Source organism: Salvelinus alpinus, chromosome 6, assembly GCF_045679555.1.
Source record: "Salvelinus alpinus chromosome 6, SLU_Salpinus.1, whole genome shotgun sequence".
Classification (NCBI taxonomy): Eukaryota; Metazoa; Chordata; class Actinopteri; order Salmoniformes; family Salmonidae; genus Salvelinus; species Salvelinus alpinus.
Window position 1 is genome coordinate 9,191,282 of NC_092091.1, and position 21,582 is coordinate 9,212,863.

The window sequence follows — 21,582 nt, forward strand, 5'->3', positions numbered from 1 at the left end:
CATTGCAAAAGTATAATGTTGGAAAATCATAAAGTAAAACTAAATTATGTTACTGTTTGAAAGTATTAAAATGTTCTAATGTCATTATCCTTTTACCGCTCTCATCCAGAACTTTCAATATCTATTGAACTAATTTTAGCCCCAAAATGCCAATTTTTTTTTTTTTACCCCCCTGGTCTCACTCTGAGACATGCTGAATGGGTGTAGACTAGTGACATGTAGGGGTGGAGGATGTAGGAGTGTCTGGTAGGGGTAGAGGATGTGGGAGTGTCTGGTAGGGGTGGAGGACGTGGGAGTGTCTGGTAGGGGTGGAGGATGTGGGAGTGTCTGGTAGGGGTGGAGGATGTGGGAGTGTCTAGTAGGGGTAGTGGATGTGGGAGTGTCTGGTAGGGGTGGAGGACGTGGGAGTGTCTGGTAGGGGTAGTGGAGGTGGGAGTGTCTGGTAGGGGTAGTGGACGTGGGAGTGTCTGGTAGGGGTAGTGGACGTGGGAGTGTCTGGTAGGGGTAGTGGACGTGGGAGTGTCTGGTAGGGGTAGTGGACGTGGGAGTGTCTGGTAGAGGACATGGGAGTGTCTGGTAGAGGTAGTGGGAGTGTCTGGTACGGGTAGAGGACATGGGAGTGTCTGGTAGGGGTAGTGGGAGTGTCTGGTAGAGGTAGTGGGAGTGTCTGGTACGGGTAGAGGACATGGGAGTGTCTGGTAGGGGTAGTGGGAGTGTCTGGTACGGGTAGAGGACATGGGAGTGTCTGGTAGGGGTAGAGGACGTGGGAGTGTCTGGTAGGGGTAGAGGACGTGGGAGTGTCTGGTAGAGGTAGTGGGAGTGTCTGGTAGGGGTAGAGGACGTGGGAGTGTCTGGTAGGGGTAGTGGGAGTGTCTGGTAGAGGTGGAGGACGTGGGAGTGTCTGGTAGGGGTAGTGGGAGTGTCTGGTAGAGGTGGAGGACGTGGGAGTGTCTGGTAGAGGTAGAGGACGTGGGAGTGTCTGGTAGGGGTAGTGGACGTGGGAGTGTCTTGTAGGGGTAGAGAACGTGGGAGTGTCTTGTAGGGGTAGTGGACGTGGGAGTGTCTTGTAGGGGTAGTGGACGTGGGAGTGTCTTGTAGGGGTAGAGAACGTGGGAGTGTCTTGTAGGGGTAGAGGACATGGGAGTGTCTGGTAGGGGTAGAGGATGTGGGAGTGTCTAGTAGGGGTAGTGGACGTGGGAGTGTCTGGTAGGGGTAGTGGACGTGGGAGTGTCTGGAGATGGTGGGAATCTAGCGATGCTCTAGAGACACTGAGACTGTTGGACAACTGTCAGTTTTGACAGCGCGTTGGCACGGTGATACATGGAGATGAAACACAGGAGAACTATGAGGCAACGCTATGCTCTAAAACATGGGATACTCAAGGAGTTCCTGGCTGAGTTTCTGGGGACTTTTATCTTGGTTGTAAGTACTGCTGGTTTCATATTCAATATGTGTTTTGGTGAGAAATTGCCTTACAAGGGCAATTTGTAACCTCTCAATATCAGTTATCTTATTGAGCAATTACATTTAAAAAAAATTATGCTATTTCACATGATTATGATTCAATTAAGGGTAGGATTATGATTCAATTAAGGGTAGGATTATGATTCAATTAGGTTTAGATTAGTATTATATTTTATTTAACTAGGCAAGTCAGTTAAGAACAAATTCTTATTTACAATGACGGCCTGCCCTGTTCAGGAGCAGAACGACAGATTTTGTCAGTTTGGGGATTCGATTTAGCAGCCTTTCGGTTACTGGCCCAACACTCTAACCTCTAGGCTACCTGCCACCCCAATTAGGTTAGGGTTAGAATTAAATTAGTGTTAGGATTATCATTGGATTAGGGTTAGGATTATGATTGGATTAGGGTTAGAATTAAATTAGTGTTAGGATTATCATTAAATTAAGGTTAGGATTATGATTGGATTAGGGTTAGTATTATGATTTGATTAGGGTTAGGATTATGATTGGATTAGGGTTAGGATTATGATTGGATTAGGGTTAGGATTATGATTGGATTAGGGTTAGGATTATGATTGGATTAGGGTTAGTAAAAATTTGTAAAGTGAGTAAAGTGTAATCAGAATTAATTAAAATTCTTACAAACTAAATGTAACTGATAGACATTAATCCCATTCAGTACAATACTATTTGCTTGGCTAGACCCGGACTAACTCTCCTTCCCTCTCCCTCTCTTCCCTCTCTTCTTCCCTCTCCCTCTCTTCTTCCCTCTCCTCATCTCCTGTGTTAGTTGTTTGGCGTTGGGTCTGTTGCTCAGACGGTCCTGAGTCGTAATGCCATGGGGGAGACTCTCACCATCCATATAGGCTTCTCTGTAGGACTGATGATGGCAGTGTACGTGGCCGGAGGAGTGTCAGGTAATTATCATATCACATTATAATAATCACACTACAATTAAGTGCGTTTAAAAATATACTTAAAAAAAAAAAATGCCTGTTCTGAAGCAACGGTGCATTTTTAATGTGACAAACTCTCTCTGCCATTTTGCCGGAGTTTAATGTTGCAGTAAAGCTGTATCAAAGATGTCTACCTCCCAGTGAAATTATCAGCCCAACCCAATACATGGCTGAATGAGGTACAGACAAAAACAAAGATTCACAATGCATTTGTACTATTATGCAATGAATGGTGTTTTGTTATTAATTGGAGTTTGCAGGGATCAATGCCTTTTCAAATGAGATATTGGAATTCAGTTCAATCAATGAGGGATGCCATCTCAATTAAACCAATAGTTTTTTAAAAGTTCCTGGAACCTACTGTGTACACACACAGACACACACACACACACACACACACACACACACACACACACACACACACACACACACACACACACACACACACACACACACACACACACACAGTCTGACTGGAGGCTTACTGAAGTGAAACGTTAAGACATTTGAATTGTTTGATGATAACATTGTAACACGAGGCATTTCCTTTAGAGTAATTTAGTTCATCTGACAACATAACCCCCCCTGCACCCTGTCAACAGTCATGTTGTCAGCTCACGTTCTAGACCGATGCAGAACGTGCCAGCTCCAGTTCACAGTTAATACATCTGAACTAGCGATTGATTTCTCACCCATAGCCCTGCTTTGTTCCAGCCCCATCCAGGCCATTCATAACCTCGGGCAGTAAATGTCCTACAAACTCCATTGATCTTAGGCAGTGGCCTCTCTATGACAGAGATCTATCTCGGCTCCAACACACTGCAAGGCTGATCGTGAATACAGCAAATAGTTCACAGAGAGGGATTGAAAATGAGATTAATTGCGTACCAACAGTAACAGTAACATCATGCAGGTTTAAGATCATGCTCGTGCATTTTAAATATTGTGAAAAGAGACCGGGAGTATAGCTGGTCTTAATATATGTCACTTAGCAGTAATTTCAGCCGCTGGAATTACGTTATAGTGAGAGCATATATCTGTAATATGTCTCTTCATCTAATAGTGTAGACGGCTATCTTTCCAACCTCCCCAACCTCTCTCCTCTTTCACTGGCTCATTCTCAATTCATCTTTCCGTCATTTCTCCCATCCTTTCTCCTCGGCTTCCTTCTCAAAACTTATTGGAGAAGAAGATCTTGAGGGGGAAGAACCTTTTTGACCTTCTTCAATATGGTTGAGAAGGAGGCAAGGAGATAGGATGGGGAGGAATCAGAAGGAAGAATCATTGAGATAGAGCCTGGCTCTCTCTTCTCTCCCAGGAGCCCATGTGAACCCTGCTGTCTCCTTGGCCATGGTGATCCTGGGAAAACTCAAGTTCTATAAGTTTCCCGTCTATGTCATCGCTCAGTTCCTTGGTGCTTTCGCTGGAGCTGCTGCAGTCTTTGGGCTGTATTATGGTGAGTAGCGTGGTCATGGTCTGCATTCTGTTACGCACATCGAAAGTAATAACAGGAGTTGGACAGTAGAATAAGCCAATAGAAAAAGGGGAATGTCTGCTCACTGTTTTTCTGCTCCCGGAATGCGATTATTTAATAAATGCTTACTGTGATACAACAAACAACACATTTCTGCATTCTGCTATCACCACGGTGATCTGTTGCTGCAGAGTTGTTGAGGACCAAATGCCCATGGAACTGTTCCAACAGATTCCACATGTTTAAAAGCCTTGGGGCGTATTGTAACAAATCAGGTCAACTGGCTTAACTCATATTTCCTGCCAAACAAACATATTTTACATGTTTGTTATGAACAACCAATGTTATTAACTGCTGTTATGAACTTCTGTTATGAACTGTTGTTATGAACTGTTGTCATGTGCTCTGGATGTACAGAAGCTGTCGCTATCCCGCTTTCTAACCAAGGTGCAATAGAAGATCAATTTTTGAAGCAAACGTCCATCGTCTTATCAATATGTGCTGTTATCTTTTCATCTTAAGAATGGCTAAGTTTTGTTTTCTAACTGTGACATTGTCATCCATGTAGATGCGTTCATGGACTTCACCAATGGGATTTTATCAGTGACTGGTATTAACGCCACCGGTCACATCTTTGCCTCTTACCCTGCCAGGTCCCTGACCATCCTCGGAGGACTCATAGACCAGGTAAGAGTGTGTGCGTGTGTGTGTTGCATCCTACTGTGCCAGGTCCCTAACCATCGTAGATGGCCTCATAGATCAGGTGAGACAAGGTCAAGGGTCACGATGAGAGACACCAGGGGGTAGAGAGACCAGGGGAGAGACCGGGGAGGGAGAGAGAGACCGGGGAGGGAGAGAGAGACCGGGAGGGAGAGACCGGGAGGGAGAGAGAGACCGGGAGGGAGAGAGAGACCGGGGGGAGAGAGAGACCAGGGGGAGAGAGAGACCAGGGGGGAGAGAGAGAGACCAGGGGGAGAGAGAGAGACCAGGGAGGGAGAGAGACCAGGGAGGGCGACCAGGGGGAGCGACCAGCATTATGTTCATTAGTCACCACACAGATCAAAATTCTCTGAGGGACTACCTACCTACTACCTATACATTTTAGTTTTTTGTTGCAAAAAAATGTCCGTTGCGTGCCTTAATGAACACCACCTAGGCAAACCAGGCGAGACAAAATCAAGGGGTTGAGAGGAGAGACAACCCCTCTGGTACTCCAGCCTGCTCTAGTTACCAGTAGTTACACAATGTTTTGTCAGAGTTAGGCCATTAAACCTTTACATCCCCAGATCTCTGGGACATGTTGCTAATGCAAATTGATTGTCCCACTTTCCTACACATCACATCCCCTCGTTAGCTGGGTTTTGGGGCCAATGACCCTTGTTCTGATGTTCACACTTACCTACTTAAAACACTTTAACATCAACACAGACACAACACAGTAACAATCACGATGGTGTTGCATCCTGTCTTAGACATTACGTTCTCCCAACAAATATAAAGAATAACATCACCACTGAAGGATGTTACTTATAATGACTTTTTCCCCTTAATAATAATGTGAAATTAAAAGCTAATAAAGAAAGACTCATATGAAGTCCAAATTACAGAGGAGGAACAGTCTGGAAAAACTCCAGGGCTCGAGTTATAATAAACTTTTTTTTGATGTACTCAAAGATCCACTATTAGCGTGTTTTAACCACTCATATAAAATGGTAGATTATCAGACACTCAACAAGAAGGTCTTATTTCATTATTACTGAAACAGGATCACAGTGGGAAATATAAAGATCCGGTCCATTAAAAAGATTGGAGGCCCCTTTACACTTCAGTGTTGTGATGCAAACATTTTAACAAAATGCAGGGCGCATAGAATTAAAAAGGTATTGTCGGATATTATTCATCCTAATCAGACAGGTTGTTTACATGGACGATACATTGGAGATAATATAAGACAAGTACTTGAAACAATAGAACACTATGAAACATTTGGTAAATCAGGCCTGGTATTCATAGCTGACTTTGAAAAGGTCTTTGATAAAGTACAACTAGAATTGATATATTTTTATTTAGGAGAATCTCTTATACAATGGGTTAAAGTTATGTATAGTAACTCTAGGTGTAAAATAGTAAATAATGGCTACGTCTCAGAAAGTATTGAACTGTCAAAAGGACAAAAACAAGGTTGTACATTGTCTCAGTATCTATTGGCTCTGGCCATCAAAATGTTAGGTATCAGAACCAACAATAATATCAAGGGGTTAAAAATCCAGGGCTTAAAAACAAAAGTGTCAATCTATGCCAGTGACTCAAGTTCTGTTCTCTCTTAAATCTGGAATCTGGATCCCTGCACTGGATGCACAATCTCATTGAGAATCTGGAATATTTCTCTAACCTCTCTGGACTTAAACCTAATTATGATAAGTGTACCATATTACTTATGGCATCATTAAAATACACAACTTTTACATCACCCTGTAGTTTATCAATAAAATGGTCTGACGGTGAAGAAGACATACTTGGCATTCATATCCCGAAATATATAAATTAACTCACTACAACAAATTTCAATAGAAAGTTAGCGAAAAAATAAACAAGATCTTGCAACCATGGAGGGAAAATACCTGTATTTTATCATATCACAGTTTACTTATTTCTTTATGGTGCTTTTTTTTAAATTATATGAGCAAAAAATATTTAACTTGATTTGGAATGCCAACCAGACTAAATTAAACGTGCATGTTTATATAATGAAAATTAGTTTCCCACTAAAAGCTTCAGTCATACAAATGTTTATATTTAAATACGAACTGGTTCTCCAGTAGACTAGTACAAATGGCTGCGACAGGAGAAAACTGAGGATCAATCAACACCTTTGTAGTTACTCCACAATACTAACCTAAATGACAGAGTTAAATGAAGGAAGCCTGTACAGAATACAAATATTCCAAAACATGCGTCCTGTTTGCAATAAGGCACTAAAGTAAAACTGCAAAAAAATATGGCAAAGAAATTAACTTCATGTTCTGAATACAAAAGTGTTATGTTTGGGGCAAATCCAACGCAACACATCACTGAGTACCACTCTTCATATTTTCAAGCATGGTGGTGGCCACATCATGTTATGGGTATGCTTGTCATCGTCAAGGGCTAGGGAGTTTTTTAGGATAAAAAATAAATGGAATAGAGCTAAGCACAGGCAAAATCTTAGAGGAAAACCTAGTTCTGTCTGCTTTCCAACATAAAATGGGTTGTTGACAAATTCAACTTCAAATTCAACTTTCAGCAGGACAATAACCTAAAACACAAGGCTAAAGTTGGTTACCAATATGACATTGAATGCTCCTGAGTGGCCTAGTTACAGTTTTGACTTTAATCGGCTTGAAAATCTATGGTAAGACTTGGAAATGGCTGTCTAGCAATGATCAACAACTAACTTGATAGAGCTTGAAGAATTGTTTAATGTGCAAATATTGTACAATCCACGTGTGCAAAGCTGATTCAAACATGTACTGAGACTCAGGGGTGTAAATACTTATGTAAATGAGATATTTCTGTATTTAATTTTCAATAAATTTTAAAACATTTCTAAAAACATGTTTTCACTTTATCATTATGGGATGGAGTATTGTGTGTAGATGGGTGAAAATAATTAATATATTTAATCAATTTTGAATTCAGGCTGTAACACAACAAAATGTGGAATAAGTCAAGGGGTATGAGCACTTTCTGAAGTCTCTGTGTACCAGTTTCATTTGAGAACCAAAATGTTGACAGCGGCGCCATACAGGTTGCAAAATAGGTGGGAAGAGATTTTCGATGTTCCGTTTTCATGGTACATCGTTTATGAATTGATACACAAAGCAACACTCAATTTAAATGATAATGTAACATTCTTGCCACCTACAGAATATTATGTCCTGTATATGGGGCATGCAACCATTTATTTAAATTTTATTTATTTATCCCAGCTCTGCATATTTTGATGCAAAGAGACAGAATCATTAGATCACTTCTTTTGGTATTGTCCCTATGTAGCTTGTTTCTGGTCACAGGTTTAAGAGCGGCTGAAAAATCTATACAATTACATGAAAGGAACCGTACAAATAGCATTGGAAACTCATAGTCAATCAATCAACAATATAATATACACACCGTCTGTATATTAAAGATTCATATTTGACTATCTGTAAATACTATGTGATTATAAAGGTTCAGAATTTATGTAAAACAGCACAGTTTAAAAATATATATTGCAGATGGAGATCATAAGTCTGGTTTACGATGACAGGTGGGATGGGCTGAGAGTAGCTTTACGATGATAGGTGGGATGGGCTGAGAGTAGCTTTACGATGATAGGTGGGATGGGCTGAGAGTAGCTTTACGATGACAGGTGGGATGGGCTGAGAGTAGCTTTACGATGATAGGTGGGATGTGCTGAAAGCAGGTGAGGGGTGGGTTTAAAAGGCCATGATCTGTAATAGTTAAGACCAAAAAATACTATACAGTGCAAACGGAAAGTATTCAGACCCCTTGACTTTGTCAGGGAGGTGACCAAGAACCCTCTGGTCACTCTGACAGAGCACCAGAGTTCCTCTATGGAGATGGCAGAACCTTCCAGAAGGACAACCATCTCTGCAGCACTCCACCAATCAGGCCTTTATGGTAAGAGTGGCCAGACGGAAGCCACTCCTCAGTAAAAGGCACATGACAGCCCGCTTGGAGTTTGCAAAAAAGGCTCCTAAAGAACTCTCAGAATATGAGAAACAAGATTATCTGATCTGATGTAACCAAGATTGAACTCTTTGACCTGAATGCCAAGGTTCATGTCTGGAGGAAACCTGGCACCATCCCTACAGTGAAGCAAGGTGATGGCAGCAATATGCTGTGGGGATGTTTTTCAGTGGCAGGGACTGGGAGACTAGTCAGGCTTGAGGGAAAGATGAATGGAGCAAAGTACAGAGAGATCCTTGATGAAAACCTGTTCCAGAGCGCTCAGGACCTCAGACTGGGGCGAAGGTTCACCTTCCAACAGGACAATGACCCTAAGCACACAGCCAAGACAATGCAGGAGTGACTTCGGGACAAGTCTCTGAATATCCTTGATTGGCCCAGCCAGAGCCCGGACTTGAACCCGATCGAACATCTCTGGGAGAGACCTGAAAACAGCCTGAAAAAAAACATGAAAATAACCTGACAGAGCTTTAGAGGATCTGCAGAGAAGAATGGGAGAAACTCGCCAAATACAGGTATGCCTAGCTTGTAGCTTCACACCCAAGAAGACTTGATGCTGTAATCGCTGCCAAAAGGTGTTTCAACAAAGTACTGAGTAAAGGGTCTGAATAATTATGTAAATGTGATATTTGAGTTTTTTATATTTAATACATTTGCAAAAATATCTAAAAATCAGTTTTTGCTTTGTCATTATGAGGTGTTGTGTGTACAGTCGTGACCAAAAGTTTTGAGAATGACAAATATTAATTTCCACAAAGTTTGCTGCTTCAGTGTCTTTAGATATTTTTGTCAGATGTTACTATGGAATACTGAAGTATAATTACAAGCATTTCATAAGTGTCAAAGGCTTTTATTGACAATTACATGAAGTTGATGCAAAGAGTCAATATTTGCAGTGTTGACCCTTCTTTTTCAAGACCTCTGCAATCCGCCCTGGCATGCTGTCAATGAACTTCTGGGCCACATCCTGACTGATGGCAGCCCATTCTTGCATAATCGATGCTTGGAGTTTGTCAGAATTTGTGGGTTTTTGTTTGTCCACCCCAGCCTCTTGAGGATTGACCACAAGTTCTGGGGAGTTTCCTGGCCATGGACCCAAAATATCGATGTTTTGTTCCCCGAGCCACTTAGTTATCACGTTTGCCTTATGGCAAGGTGCTCCATCATGCTGGAAAAGGCATTGTTCGTCACCAAACTGTTCCTGGATGGTTGGGAGAAGTTGCTCTCGGAGGATGTGTTGGTACCATTCTTTATTCATGGCTGTGTTCTTAGGCAAAATTGTGAGTGAGTCCACTCCCTTGGCCGAGAAGCAACCCCACACATGAATGGTCTCAGGATGCTTTACTGTTGGCATGACACAGGACTGATGGTAGCGTTCACCTTGTCTTCTCCGGACAAGCTTTTTTCTGGATGCCCCAAACAATCGGAAAGGGGATTCATCAGAGAAAATTACTTTAACACAGTCCTCAGCAGTCCAATCCCTGTACCTTTTGCAGAATATCAGTCTGTCCCTGTTGTTTTTCCTGGAGATAAGTGGTTTCTTTGCTGCCCTTCTTGACACCAGGCCATCCTCCAAAAGTCTTCGCCTCACTGCGCGTGCAGATGCACTCACACTTCTGTACTGGTGGTGCCCCGATCCTGCAGCTGAATCAACTTTAGGAGACAGTCCTGGCGCTTGCTGGACTTTCTTGGGCGCCCTGAAGCCTTCTTCACAACAATTGAACCGCTCTCCTTGAAGTTCTTGATGATCCGATAAATGGTTGATTTGGTGCAATATCCTTGCCTGTGAAGCCCTTTTTGTGCAAAGCAATGATGACGGCACGTGTTTCCTTGCAGGTAACCATGTTTGATAGAGGAAGAACAATGATTCCAAGCACCACCCTCCTTTTGAAGCTTCCAGTCTGTTATTCGAACTCAATCAGTATGACAGAGTGATTTCCAGCCTTGTCCTCGTCAACACTCACACCTGTGTTAACGAGAGAATCACTGACATGATGTCAGCTGGTCCTTTTGTGGCAGGGCAGTGGAAATGTTTTCCCAACAAATATAAAGATTAACATTATTCTCCCAACAAATATAAAGAATAACATTACGGTCTCCCAACAAATATATATTTTAATTTTTACATTTTTTATTTAACTAGGCAAGTCAGTTAAAAAAAATATATTATTTACAATGACGACCTACCTCGGCCAAACCTGGACGACGCTGGGCCAATTGTGCGCCACCCTATGGGACTCCCAATCACAGCCGGATGTGATGCAGTCTGGATGAAGAATAACATTATGTTCTCCAAACAAATATAAAGAATAACATTTCAACAATTTTCTTTGTAACTTGATGGAATATTAAAATAATTGAAAATATCACCAGGTGTTACTGAATGTCCTTTTATTTAAATGAGCAAACAGGGTCCATTTCCTTCCTGAATTGACTGAATTGAAATGTAATTGACCCAATGCTGTTGTCAACAATACAATTATTTTTGAAATCATCTTACCACAGAGATTTTAAACCCAGATGCGCAACATTGAGAGACTTCCGGGAGCGTTTCCCGAAACAGACCAAGCAGACCCGTCCGGGGTTTTAGAAGTCAATGAGAGAAGTGAAAAGCTCTTCCTTAATTGTTGATTTATTTATTTTTAATCTAAAGGAACAACCAAGATTCAAGATGTCTTCAGTAGTTGAACATGTTATTACTCCAACTTCGTGAGTGACAAACTAATACGTTTTTATTTGAGTCAAAAACAACTTTATATCGAAGAAGTGCCTTTCATTTGACAGCCTTCACATGCACAGTGAGACGACCGTTAGCCCCGATCACTTAGCTAGCCAACATCGCCATGACATCGCCGACAAGCGTGAACAGGGATTCGGGCCTATCTTCATACTGTATTCTTTGATTGTACTCTCCAGGCAGCGGGAACAGGCATGCTGGTGTTGTGTATCCTGGCCATCAGCGATGGGAAGAACATCGGCGCCCCTAGGGGCATGGAGCCACTGTGCATCGGCCTGATCATCATGGCTATCGGGGTGTCCATGGGGCTGAACTGTGGGTACCCCCTCAACCCTGCCAGGGACCTGGGGCCACGGCTCTTTACTGCTGTAGCAGGCTGGGGCTGGGAGGTGTTCAGGTAACTCATAATATAATACTGTATAATATAATATATGCGGCTAAGATTAGAGGTAAGTACCCCCTCAACCCTGCCAGACACCCGGGGCCACGGCACTTCACTGCAGTAGCAGACTGGGGAGTCTTCAGGTAGAAGTGTTCGGGTAACTCATATAGAAGGGTTCAGGTAACTCATATAGAAGGGTTCAGGTAACTCATATAGAAGGGTTTGGGTAACTCATATAGAAGGGTTCAGGTAACTCATATAGAAGTGTTCAGGCAACTCATATAGAAGGGTTCGGTTAACTCATATAGAAGGGTTTGGGTAACTCATATAGAAGGGTTCAGGTAACTCATATAGAAATGTTCAGGTAACTCATATAGAAGGGTTCAGGTAACTCATATAGAAGGGTTCATGTAACTCATATAGAAGTGTTCAGGTAACTCATATAGAAGGGTTCAGGTAACTCATATAGAAATGTTCAGGTAACTCATATAGAAGGGTTCAGGTAACTCATATAGAAGGGTTCAGGTAACTCATATAGAAGGGTTCAGGTAACTCATATAGAAGGGTTCAGGTAACTCATATAGAAGGGTTCAGGTAACTCATATAGAAGTGTTCAGGTAACTCATATAGAAGTGTTCAGGTAACTCATATAGAAGTGTTCAGGTAACTCATATAGAAGGGTTCAGGTAACTCATATAGAAGGGTTCAGGTAACTCATATAGAAGTGTTCAGGTAACTCATATAGAAGGGTTCAGGTAACTCATATAGAAGTGTTCGGGTAACTCATATAGAAGGGTTCAGGTAACTCATATAGAAGTGTTCATGTAACTCATATAGAAGTGTTCAGGTAACTCATATAGAAGGGTTCAGGTAACTCATATAGAAGTGTTCATGTAACTCATATAGAAGTGTTCAGGTAACTCATATAGAAGGGTTCAGGTAACTCATATAGAAGGGTTCAGGTAACTCATATAGAAGGGTTCAGGTAACTCATATAGAAGTGTTCAGGTAACTCATATAGAAGTGTTCAGGTAACTCATATAGAAGGGTTCAGGTAACTCATATAGAAGGGTTCAGGTAACTCATATAGAAGGGTTCAGGTAACTCATATAGAAGGGTTCAGGTAACTCATATAGAAGTGTTCAGGTAACTCATATAGAAGGGTTCAGGTAACTCATATAGAAGTGTTCAGGTAACTCATATAGAAGTGTTCAGGTAACTCATATAGAAGGGTTCAGGTAACTCATATAGAAGGGTTCAGGTAACTCATATAGAAGTGTTCAGGTAACTCATATAGAAGTGTTCAGGTAACTCATATAGAAGGGTTCAGGTAACTCATATAGAAGGGTTCAGGTAACTCATATAGAAGGGTTCAGGTAACTCATATAGAAGTGTTCAGGTAACTCATATAGAAGGGTTCAGGTAACTCATATAGAATGGTTCAGGTAACTCATATAGAAGTGTTCAGGTAACTCATATAGAAGGGTTCATGTAACTCATGTCGATCAAAGACTAGACCAGTGTGTCACAAACTTCTAGTTCCACTTACTGGATCTATTCCAAAACTAGCTTGATTATTAGTTGACCGTTTTAATCAAATCGTCCTTTGATTGTCTGGTATTGATAGGTGAAAAAACAACCCTGTGTTGATTGGTGTTATATAACCTCACATGCACAGCAACACCTCACATCACATGCAGTCAATGTTAGCTAATTATCTGTTGTCATGCTCTGTGCTACCCCGTTGGGTTACTGCCTGCCTACTATTGAATTGAACTTTCAAAGCTTTGGAGCTTGGAAAGTAGACTGAGATTTAAATGATAATGGTGCTGTAAAAAACAAACAGTTGTCCTTCTGGGTAATTCTGTGATGGCCGCATCGAGCCGCACTTATACTGCATTAGGAAAGTATTCAGACCCTTTGACTTTTTCCACATTTTATTACACTACAGCATTTTTTTTCCATCAATCTCCACACAATACCCCATAATGACGAAGTGAAAACAGGTTTTTAGAAATGTTTGCAAATGTATTAAAAATAAACAGAAATGCCTTATTTACATAAGTATTCACACCCGTTGCTATGAGACTCGAAATTTGGCTCTGGTGCATCCCGTTGTCATTGATCATTCTTGAGATATTTCTACAACTTGATTGGAGTCCATCTGTGGTAAATTCAATTGATTGGACATGATTTGGAAAGGCACACACACCTGTCTATATAAGGTCTCACAGTTGACAGTGCATGTCAGAACAAAAAACCTGAAATAAGGACACATTTATGTATATTCTTGATACTGTGACGACCCTGGGTTTATAAGCGCGGAAATCGACTCTGCCGCCCGAGCATGCTTTTGTGGCACAGTTGATAGCGCGCCGGACTTCGGGCTAGAAGGTTGAGGGTTCGAGACCTGCTGCCTGCCTGTTTCATTACATTGGTGTCAAAAGTGATCGGACCTTGCATCCACGACAGTGCGTGTGCTTGGCCGGTGAGCGCGTTCCTGTAAGACGCAGAATCGCAAGCTAGCGTGAGGACGCACTCTTTGAAAGGAGGGAGTAGTGTAACGACCTTGGGTTTATAAGCGCGGAAATCGACTCTGAGCATGCTTTTGTGGCACAGTTGATAGCGCGCTGGACTTCGGGCTAGAAGGTCGAGGGTTCGAGACCTGCTCCCTGCCTGTTTCATTACAATACTATTTGAAAGGAAACACTTTGAAGTTTGTGGAAATGTGAAATTAATATAGCAGAATATAACACATTAGATCTGGTAAAAGTTAATACAAACAAAAAAACATGAGTTTTTTTATATATATATATATTTTTCATCATCTTTGAAATGCAAGAGCCATACATTCAGATAGGAGTCTAAGTGTAATTTAGATTTTGGCCAACAGATGGCAGCATGGTGTGTGCAAAGTTTCAGACTGATCCAGTGAATAATTACGTCACTACACAATATTTTGTATCAAGTCTGCCAGGAGTTTGCCCAAATGTGCCGAATTGGTCAACTGATACATTTTCAAGTATATACAGTTGAAGTCGGAAGTTTACATACACTTAGGTTGGAGTCATTAAAACTCGTTTTTCAACCACTCCACAAATTTCTTGTTAACAAACTATAGTTTTGGCAAGTCGGTTAGGATATCTACTTTGTGCATGACACATGTCATTTTTCCAACAATTGTTTACAGACAGATTATTTCACTTATAATTCACTGTCTCACAATTCCAGTTGGTCAGAAGTTTACATACACTAAGTTGACTGTGCCCTTAAACAGCTTGGAAAATTCCAGAAAATGATGTCATGGCTTTAGAAGCTTCTGATAGGCTAATTGACATCATTTGAGTCAATTGGAGGTGTACCTGTGGATGTATTTCAAGGCCTACCTTCAAACTCAGTGCCTCTAAGCTTGACATCATGGGGAAATCAAAAGAAATCAGCCAAGACCTCAGAAAAACAATTGTAGACCTCCACAGGTCTGTTTTATCCTTCCAAACGCCTGAAGGTACCACGTTCATCTGTACAAAGAATAGTACGCAAGTATAAACACCATAGGACCACGCAGCCACCATACCGCTCAGGAAGGAGACGTGTTCTGTCTCCTGGAGATGAATGTACATTGGTGCGAAAGTGCAAATCAATCCCAGAACAACAGCAAAGGACCTTGTGAAGATGCTGGAGGAAACAGGTACAAAAGTATCTACAGTGGGGAGAACAAGTATTTGATACACTGCCGATTTTGCAGGTTTTCCTACTTACAAAGCATGTAGAGGTCTGTAATTTTTATCATAGGTACACTTCAACTATGAGAGACGGAATCTAAAACAAAAATCCAGAAAATCACATTGTATGATTTTTAAGTAATTAATTTGCATTTTATTGCATGACATAAGTATTTGATACATCAGAAAAGCAGAACTTAATATTTGGTACAGAAACCTTTGTTTGCAATTACAGAGATCATACGTTTCCTGTAGTTCTTGACTAGGTTTGCACACACTGCAGCAGGGATTTTGGCCCACTCCTCCCTACAGATCTTCTCCAGATCCTTCAGGTTTCGGGGCTGTCGCTGGGCAATACGGACTTTCAGCTCCCTCCAAAGATTTTCTATTGGGTTCAGGTCTGGAGACTGGCTAGGCCACTCCAGGACCTTGAGATGCTTCTTACGGAGCCACTCCTTAGTTGCCATGGCTGTGTGCTTCGTGTCGTTGTCATGCTGGAAGACCCAGCCACGACCCATCTTCAATGCTCTTACTGAGGGAAGGAGGTTGTTGGCCAAGATCTTGCGATACATGGCCCCATCCATCCTCCCCTCAATACGGTGCAGTCGTCCTGTCCCCTTTGCAGAAAAGCATCCCCAAAGAATGATGTTTCCACCTCCATGCTTCATGGTTGGGATGGTGTTCTTGGGGTTGTACTCATACTTCTTCTTCCTCCAAACACGGCGAGTGGAGTTAGACCAAAAAGCTCTATTTTTGTCTCATCAGACCACATGACCTTCTCCCATTCCTCCTCTGGATCATCCAGATGGTCATTGGCAAACTTCAGACAGGCCTGGACATGCACTGGCTTAAGCAGGGGGACCTTGCGTCCGCTGCAGGATTTTAATCCATGACGGCGTAGTGTGTTACTAATGGTTTTCTTTGAGACTGTGGTCCCAGCTCTCTTCAGGTCATTGACCAGGTCCTGCCGTGTAGTTCTGGGCTGATCCCTCACCTTCCTCATGATCATTGATGCCCCACGAGGTGAAATCTTGCATGGAGCCCCAGACCGAGGGTGATTGACCGTCATCTTGAACTTCTTCCATTTTCTAATAATTGCGCCAACAGTTGTTTCCTTCTCACCAAGCTGCTTGCCTATTGTCCTGTAGCCCATCCCAGCCTTGTGCAGGTCTACAATTTTATCCCTGATGTCCTTACACAGCTCTCTGGTCTTGGCCATTGTGGAGAGGTTGGAATCTGTTTGATTGTGTGTGGACAGGTGTCTTTTATACAGGTAACGAGTTCAAACAGGTGCAGTTAATACAGGTAATGAGTGGAGAACAGGAGGGCTTCTTAAAGAAAAACTAACAGGTCTGTGAGAGCCGGAATTCTTACTGGTTGGTAGGTGATCAAATACTTATGTCATGCAATAAAATGCAAATTAATTATTTAAAAATCATACAATGTGATTTTCTGGATTTTTGTTTTAGATTCCGTCTCTCACAGTTGAAGTGTACCTATGATAAAAATTACAGACCTCTACATGCTTTGTAAGTAGGAAAACCTGCAAAATCGGCAGTGTATCAAATACTTGTTCTCCCCACTGTATATCCACAGTAAAACGAGTCCTATATCGACATAACCTGAAAGGCCACTCAGCAAGGAAGAAGCCACTGGTCCAAAACCACCATAAAAAAGCCAGACTATGGTTTGCAACTGCACACGGGAACAAAGATCATACTTTTTGGAGAAATGTCCTCTGGTCTGATGAAACAAAAATAGAACTGTTTGGCCATAATGACCATCGTTATGTTTGGAGGAAAAAGGGGGATCCTTGCAAGCCGAAGAACAGCATCCCAACCGTGAAGCACGGGGGTGGCAGCATCATGTTGTGGGGGTGCTATGCTGCGAGAGGGACTGGTGCACTTCACAAAATAGATGGCATCATGAGGGAGGAAAATGATGTGGATATATTGAAGCAACATCTCAAGACATCAGTCAGGAAGTTAAAGCTTGGTTGCCAATGGGTCTTCCAAATGGACAATGACCCCAAACATACTTCCAAAGTTGTGGCAAAATGGCTTAAGGACAACAAAGTCAAGGTAATGGAGTGGCCATCACAAAGCCCTGACCTCAATCCTATAGAAAAATTTGTGGGCAGAACTGAAAAAGCGTGTGCGAGCAAGGAGGCCTACAAACCTGACTCAGTTACACCAGCTCTGTCAGGAGGAATGGGCCAAAATTCACCCAACTTATTGTGGGAAGCTTGTGGAAGGCTACCCGAAACGTTTGACCCAAGTTAAACAATTTAAAGGCAATGCTACCAAATACCAATTGAGTGTATGTAAACTTCCGACCCACTGGGAATGTGATGAAAGAAATAAAAGCTGAAATAAATCATTCTCTCAGCTATTATTCTGACATTTCACATTCAGGAATTGTGAAAAACTGAGTTTAGATGTATTTGGCTGAGGTGTATGTAAACTTCCGACTGTACATTCTACAGACCCTACTGAGTATTACCTATAATAGTCTCCAGAGTTCCTCTGTGGAGATGGGAGAACCTTCCAGAAGAACAACCATCTCTGCAGCACTCCACCAATCAGGCCTTTATGGTAGAGTGGCCAGACGGAAGCCACTCCTCAGTAAAAGGCACATGACAGCCCGCTTGGAGTTTGCCAAAAGGCACCTAAAGGACTCTCAGACCATGAGAAACAAGATTCTCTGGTCTGATGAAACCAAGATTGAACACTTTGGTCTGAATGCCAAGTGTCACGTCTGGAGGAAACCTGGCACCATCCCTACGGTGAAGCATGGTGGTGGCAGCATCATGCAGTGGGGATGTTTTTCAGTGGCAGGGACTGGGAGACTAGTCAGGATTGAGGGAAAGAAGAACAGAGCAAAGTACAGAGAGATCCTTGATGAAAGCCTGCTCCAGAGTGTTCAGGACCTCAGACTGGGGCGAAGGTTCACCTTCCAACAGGACAATGACCCGAAGCACACAGCCAAGACAACGCAGGAGTGGCTTCGGGACAAGTCTCTGAATGTCCTCGAGTGGCCCAGCGAAAGCCCGGACTTGAACACGATCGGATATCTCTGGAGAGACCTGAAAATAGCTGTGCAGTGATGCTCTCCATCCAACCTGACAAAGCTTCAGAGGATTTGCAGAGAAGAATGGGAGAAACTCCCAAAATACATGTGTGCCAAGCTTGTACCGTCATACCCAAGAAGACTCGAGGCTGTAATCACTGCCAAAGGTGCTTCAATCTACTTATGTAAATGTCATATTTCATATTTTAATTTGTAATACATTTGCAAACATTAAAAAAAACTGTTTTTGCTTTGTCACTATGGGGTATTGTGTGTAGATTGATGAGGGGGATAAAAACTATTTAATCCATTTTTAGAGTAAGGCTGTAACGTAACAAAATGTGGAAAAAGTCAAGGGGTCTGAATACTTTCCGAATGCACTGTACAAGGCTTAAGAAAGTATTTATAAGTGTGGCTAGACGCGTCACAGCATTATCCAGAAGGACAGCTGGATAATTTGTTCTTATACCTTCATCTATTGCATGTGTTATGTGTTCTTGTAATGTGTGTGTATATATGTGTGCCTATCTATACACAGCACGTCAGACTACTGGTGGTGGGTCCCGGTGGCGGGGCCGATGATAGGGGGCGTGGTCGGGGCCCTGGTCTACTTCCTGTTCATCGAGATGCATCACAAACAGCCTGAGAAACCCCACGAGGAGGAAGAGGAGGAGGACGAAGAGGAGGAAGAGGATCTGGAGGAGGACAGCAGTCTTAAGGACAAATATGAGATGATTACCATGAGTTAAAGAGTCAGAGAGATTCATTCACTTGTCAAGGACTATAAAAGAAAACGTCCGTCTGTCTGGTTCAGATCAATGTTACTGTAAAGTCAATCAGGAGAGGAATGTCATGTTGGGAGCCATATACACACACACACACACACACACACACACACACACACACACACACACACACACACACACACACACACACACACACACACACACACACACACACACACACACACACACACACAAAGGACAGGGTTGCTCTCTCAGTGTGCTATGGTGAAATCCTGTGGTAGAGGGAGTAGAAGAGTTATAACCTGTTACATGTCATAGCCTTTAGTAACCAGACCAGTATGCTACGTATGAGTGAACGATCAGAGTACGGTTTATAGCCTGTTGTTACATGTCATAGCCTTTAGTAACCAGACCGGTATGCTACGTATGAGTGAACGATCAGAGTACGGTTTATAGCCTGTTGTTACATGTCATAGCCTTTAGTAACCAGACCGGTATGCTACGTATGAGTGACTGATCAGAGTACGGTTTATAGCCTGTTGTTACATGTCAAAGCCTTTAGTAACCAGACCAGTGTGCTACGTATGAGTGAACGATCAGAGTACGGTTTATAGCCTGTTGTTACATGTCATAGCCTTTAGTAACCAGACCAGTATGCTACGTATGAGTGAACGATCAGAGTACGGTTTATAGCCTGTTGTTACATGTCATAGCCTTTAGTAACCAGACCAGTGTGCTACGTATGAGTGACTGATCAGAGTACGGTTTATAGCCTGTTGTTACATGTCATAGCCTTTAGTAACCAGACCGGTATGCTACGTATGAGTGACTGATCAGAGTACGGTTTATAGCCTGTTGTTACATGTCATAGCCTTTAGTAACCAGACCAGTATGCTACGTATGAGTGAACGATCAGAGTACGGTTTATAGCCTGTTGTTACATGTCATAGCCTTTAGTAACCAGACCAGTGTGCTACGTATGAGTGACTGATCACAGTACAAGGCCTTTTAGCCCTCTGCTGATGGGCGCTCCAATAGTCAGTCTACATGGAGAAACCCTGTAGAACAGGTTATTGCTACTGTTTAAATAGGTAAAGATACAGAATGGTTAGTTCATAATGATGTGCTTATATGTAGCAATCCGCAACACTGGAAAAGTAATATTATGTATATATAATATTTCGCCCTTTACGATTCCATTTGGACTACACATCTGTCAGTTTTATGTAAATGAGATTCCATTTGGACTACACCTCTGTCAGTTTTATGTAAATGAGATTCCATTTGGACTACACCTCTGTCAGTTTTATGTAAATGAGATTCCATTTGGACTACACCTCTGTCAGTTTTATGTAAATGAGATTCCATTTGGACTACACCTCTGTCAGTTTTATGTAAATGAGATTCCATTTGGACTAGACCTCTGTCAGGTTTATGTAAATGAGATTCCATTTGGACTACACCTCTGCTAGTTTTATGTAAATGAGGTTCATGCAGACAATTAACCCAGACCCATTTGATGACATTTTTGTTGTTGTAGTAATGTCTGTGTTGTAATTGCAGAAGGTATAGCTTTAATGTAGGCTTTAGATTGCAATTTTGACCATACACTTCATACTCTGTGCACTGAAAGAGACCACGTGCGTATCTAAGGAAACCATGAGAAATAACAAATATAACAACAACTACTGTTACAATTCATGAATTTCATGTATGGCAGTTAAAGTTTTGTTGCCATTGTATAATATTCAATTATTATGTTTGTTTATTGTTGTGCTTTTTCTGTTTTTGATTTTGTATTGTTGTCATGGAAATAGTATCCAAACTATTTCAATGTGACAAATGTATTCCTGTTTGTGTAAACAAATATTATTACTTGGATGCATAATAAAAAAAATATTTAAAAAATGGTGTCTTGTATTTTTTAAGTAAAACTTGTTATCATGGCACCGAGGAGCAAAATAGCCTGGTCCCAGATCTGTTTGTGTTGTCTTGACAACTCCTTTGGGCCTTTACATGACAACAACCATAGGAGTTAAATAGATATGGAACCAGGCTTGGCGCAAAACACACACTGATAAAGTTTGTGGGTAGAAAACCTGTTGCATAATGCCATCACTTTTGGCCATTCATTTATAACCAGACAGACTCATAAAGGCTCCTGTTCTGTAATGTGACAGAATAAACCACAATGATTCAATGGAGACCTCTATTTCAACATGGGCCTGGTGTACAAGGCACTACACAGGCTGGACGAGGCTCTAGTGTTCCTCCAGAGGACAGTCGGGAGTTATTCACTTT

At 41.9% G+C, this 21,582-nt stretch overlaps 1 protein-coding gene across 1 annotated transcript; it reads left to right on the plus strand.

The window, feature by feature from the left end:
* Positions 1-503: 503 nt before the first annotated feature.
* LOC139578084 (aquaporin-9-like) lies at positions 504-21,161 on the plus strand. Its single transcript, XM_071405269.1, has 6 exons — positions 504-1,422; positions 2,255-2,381; positions 3,739-3,876; positions 4,463-4,581; positions 11,542-11,759; positions 19,074-21,161. The coding sequence occupies exons 1-6, from the start codon at positions 1,321-1,323 to the stop codon at positions 19,282-19,284; spliced, it is 915 nt and encodes a 304-aa protein (XP_071261370.1). The 5' UTR covers positions 504-1,320; the 3' UTR covers positions 19,285-21,161.
* Positions 21,162-21,582: the final 421 nt, after the last annotated feature.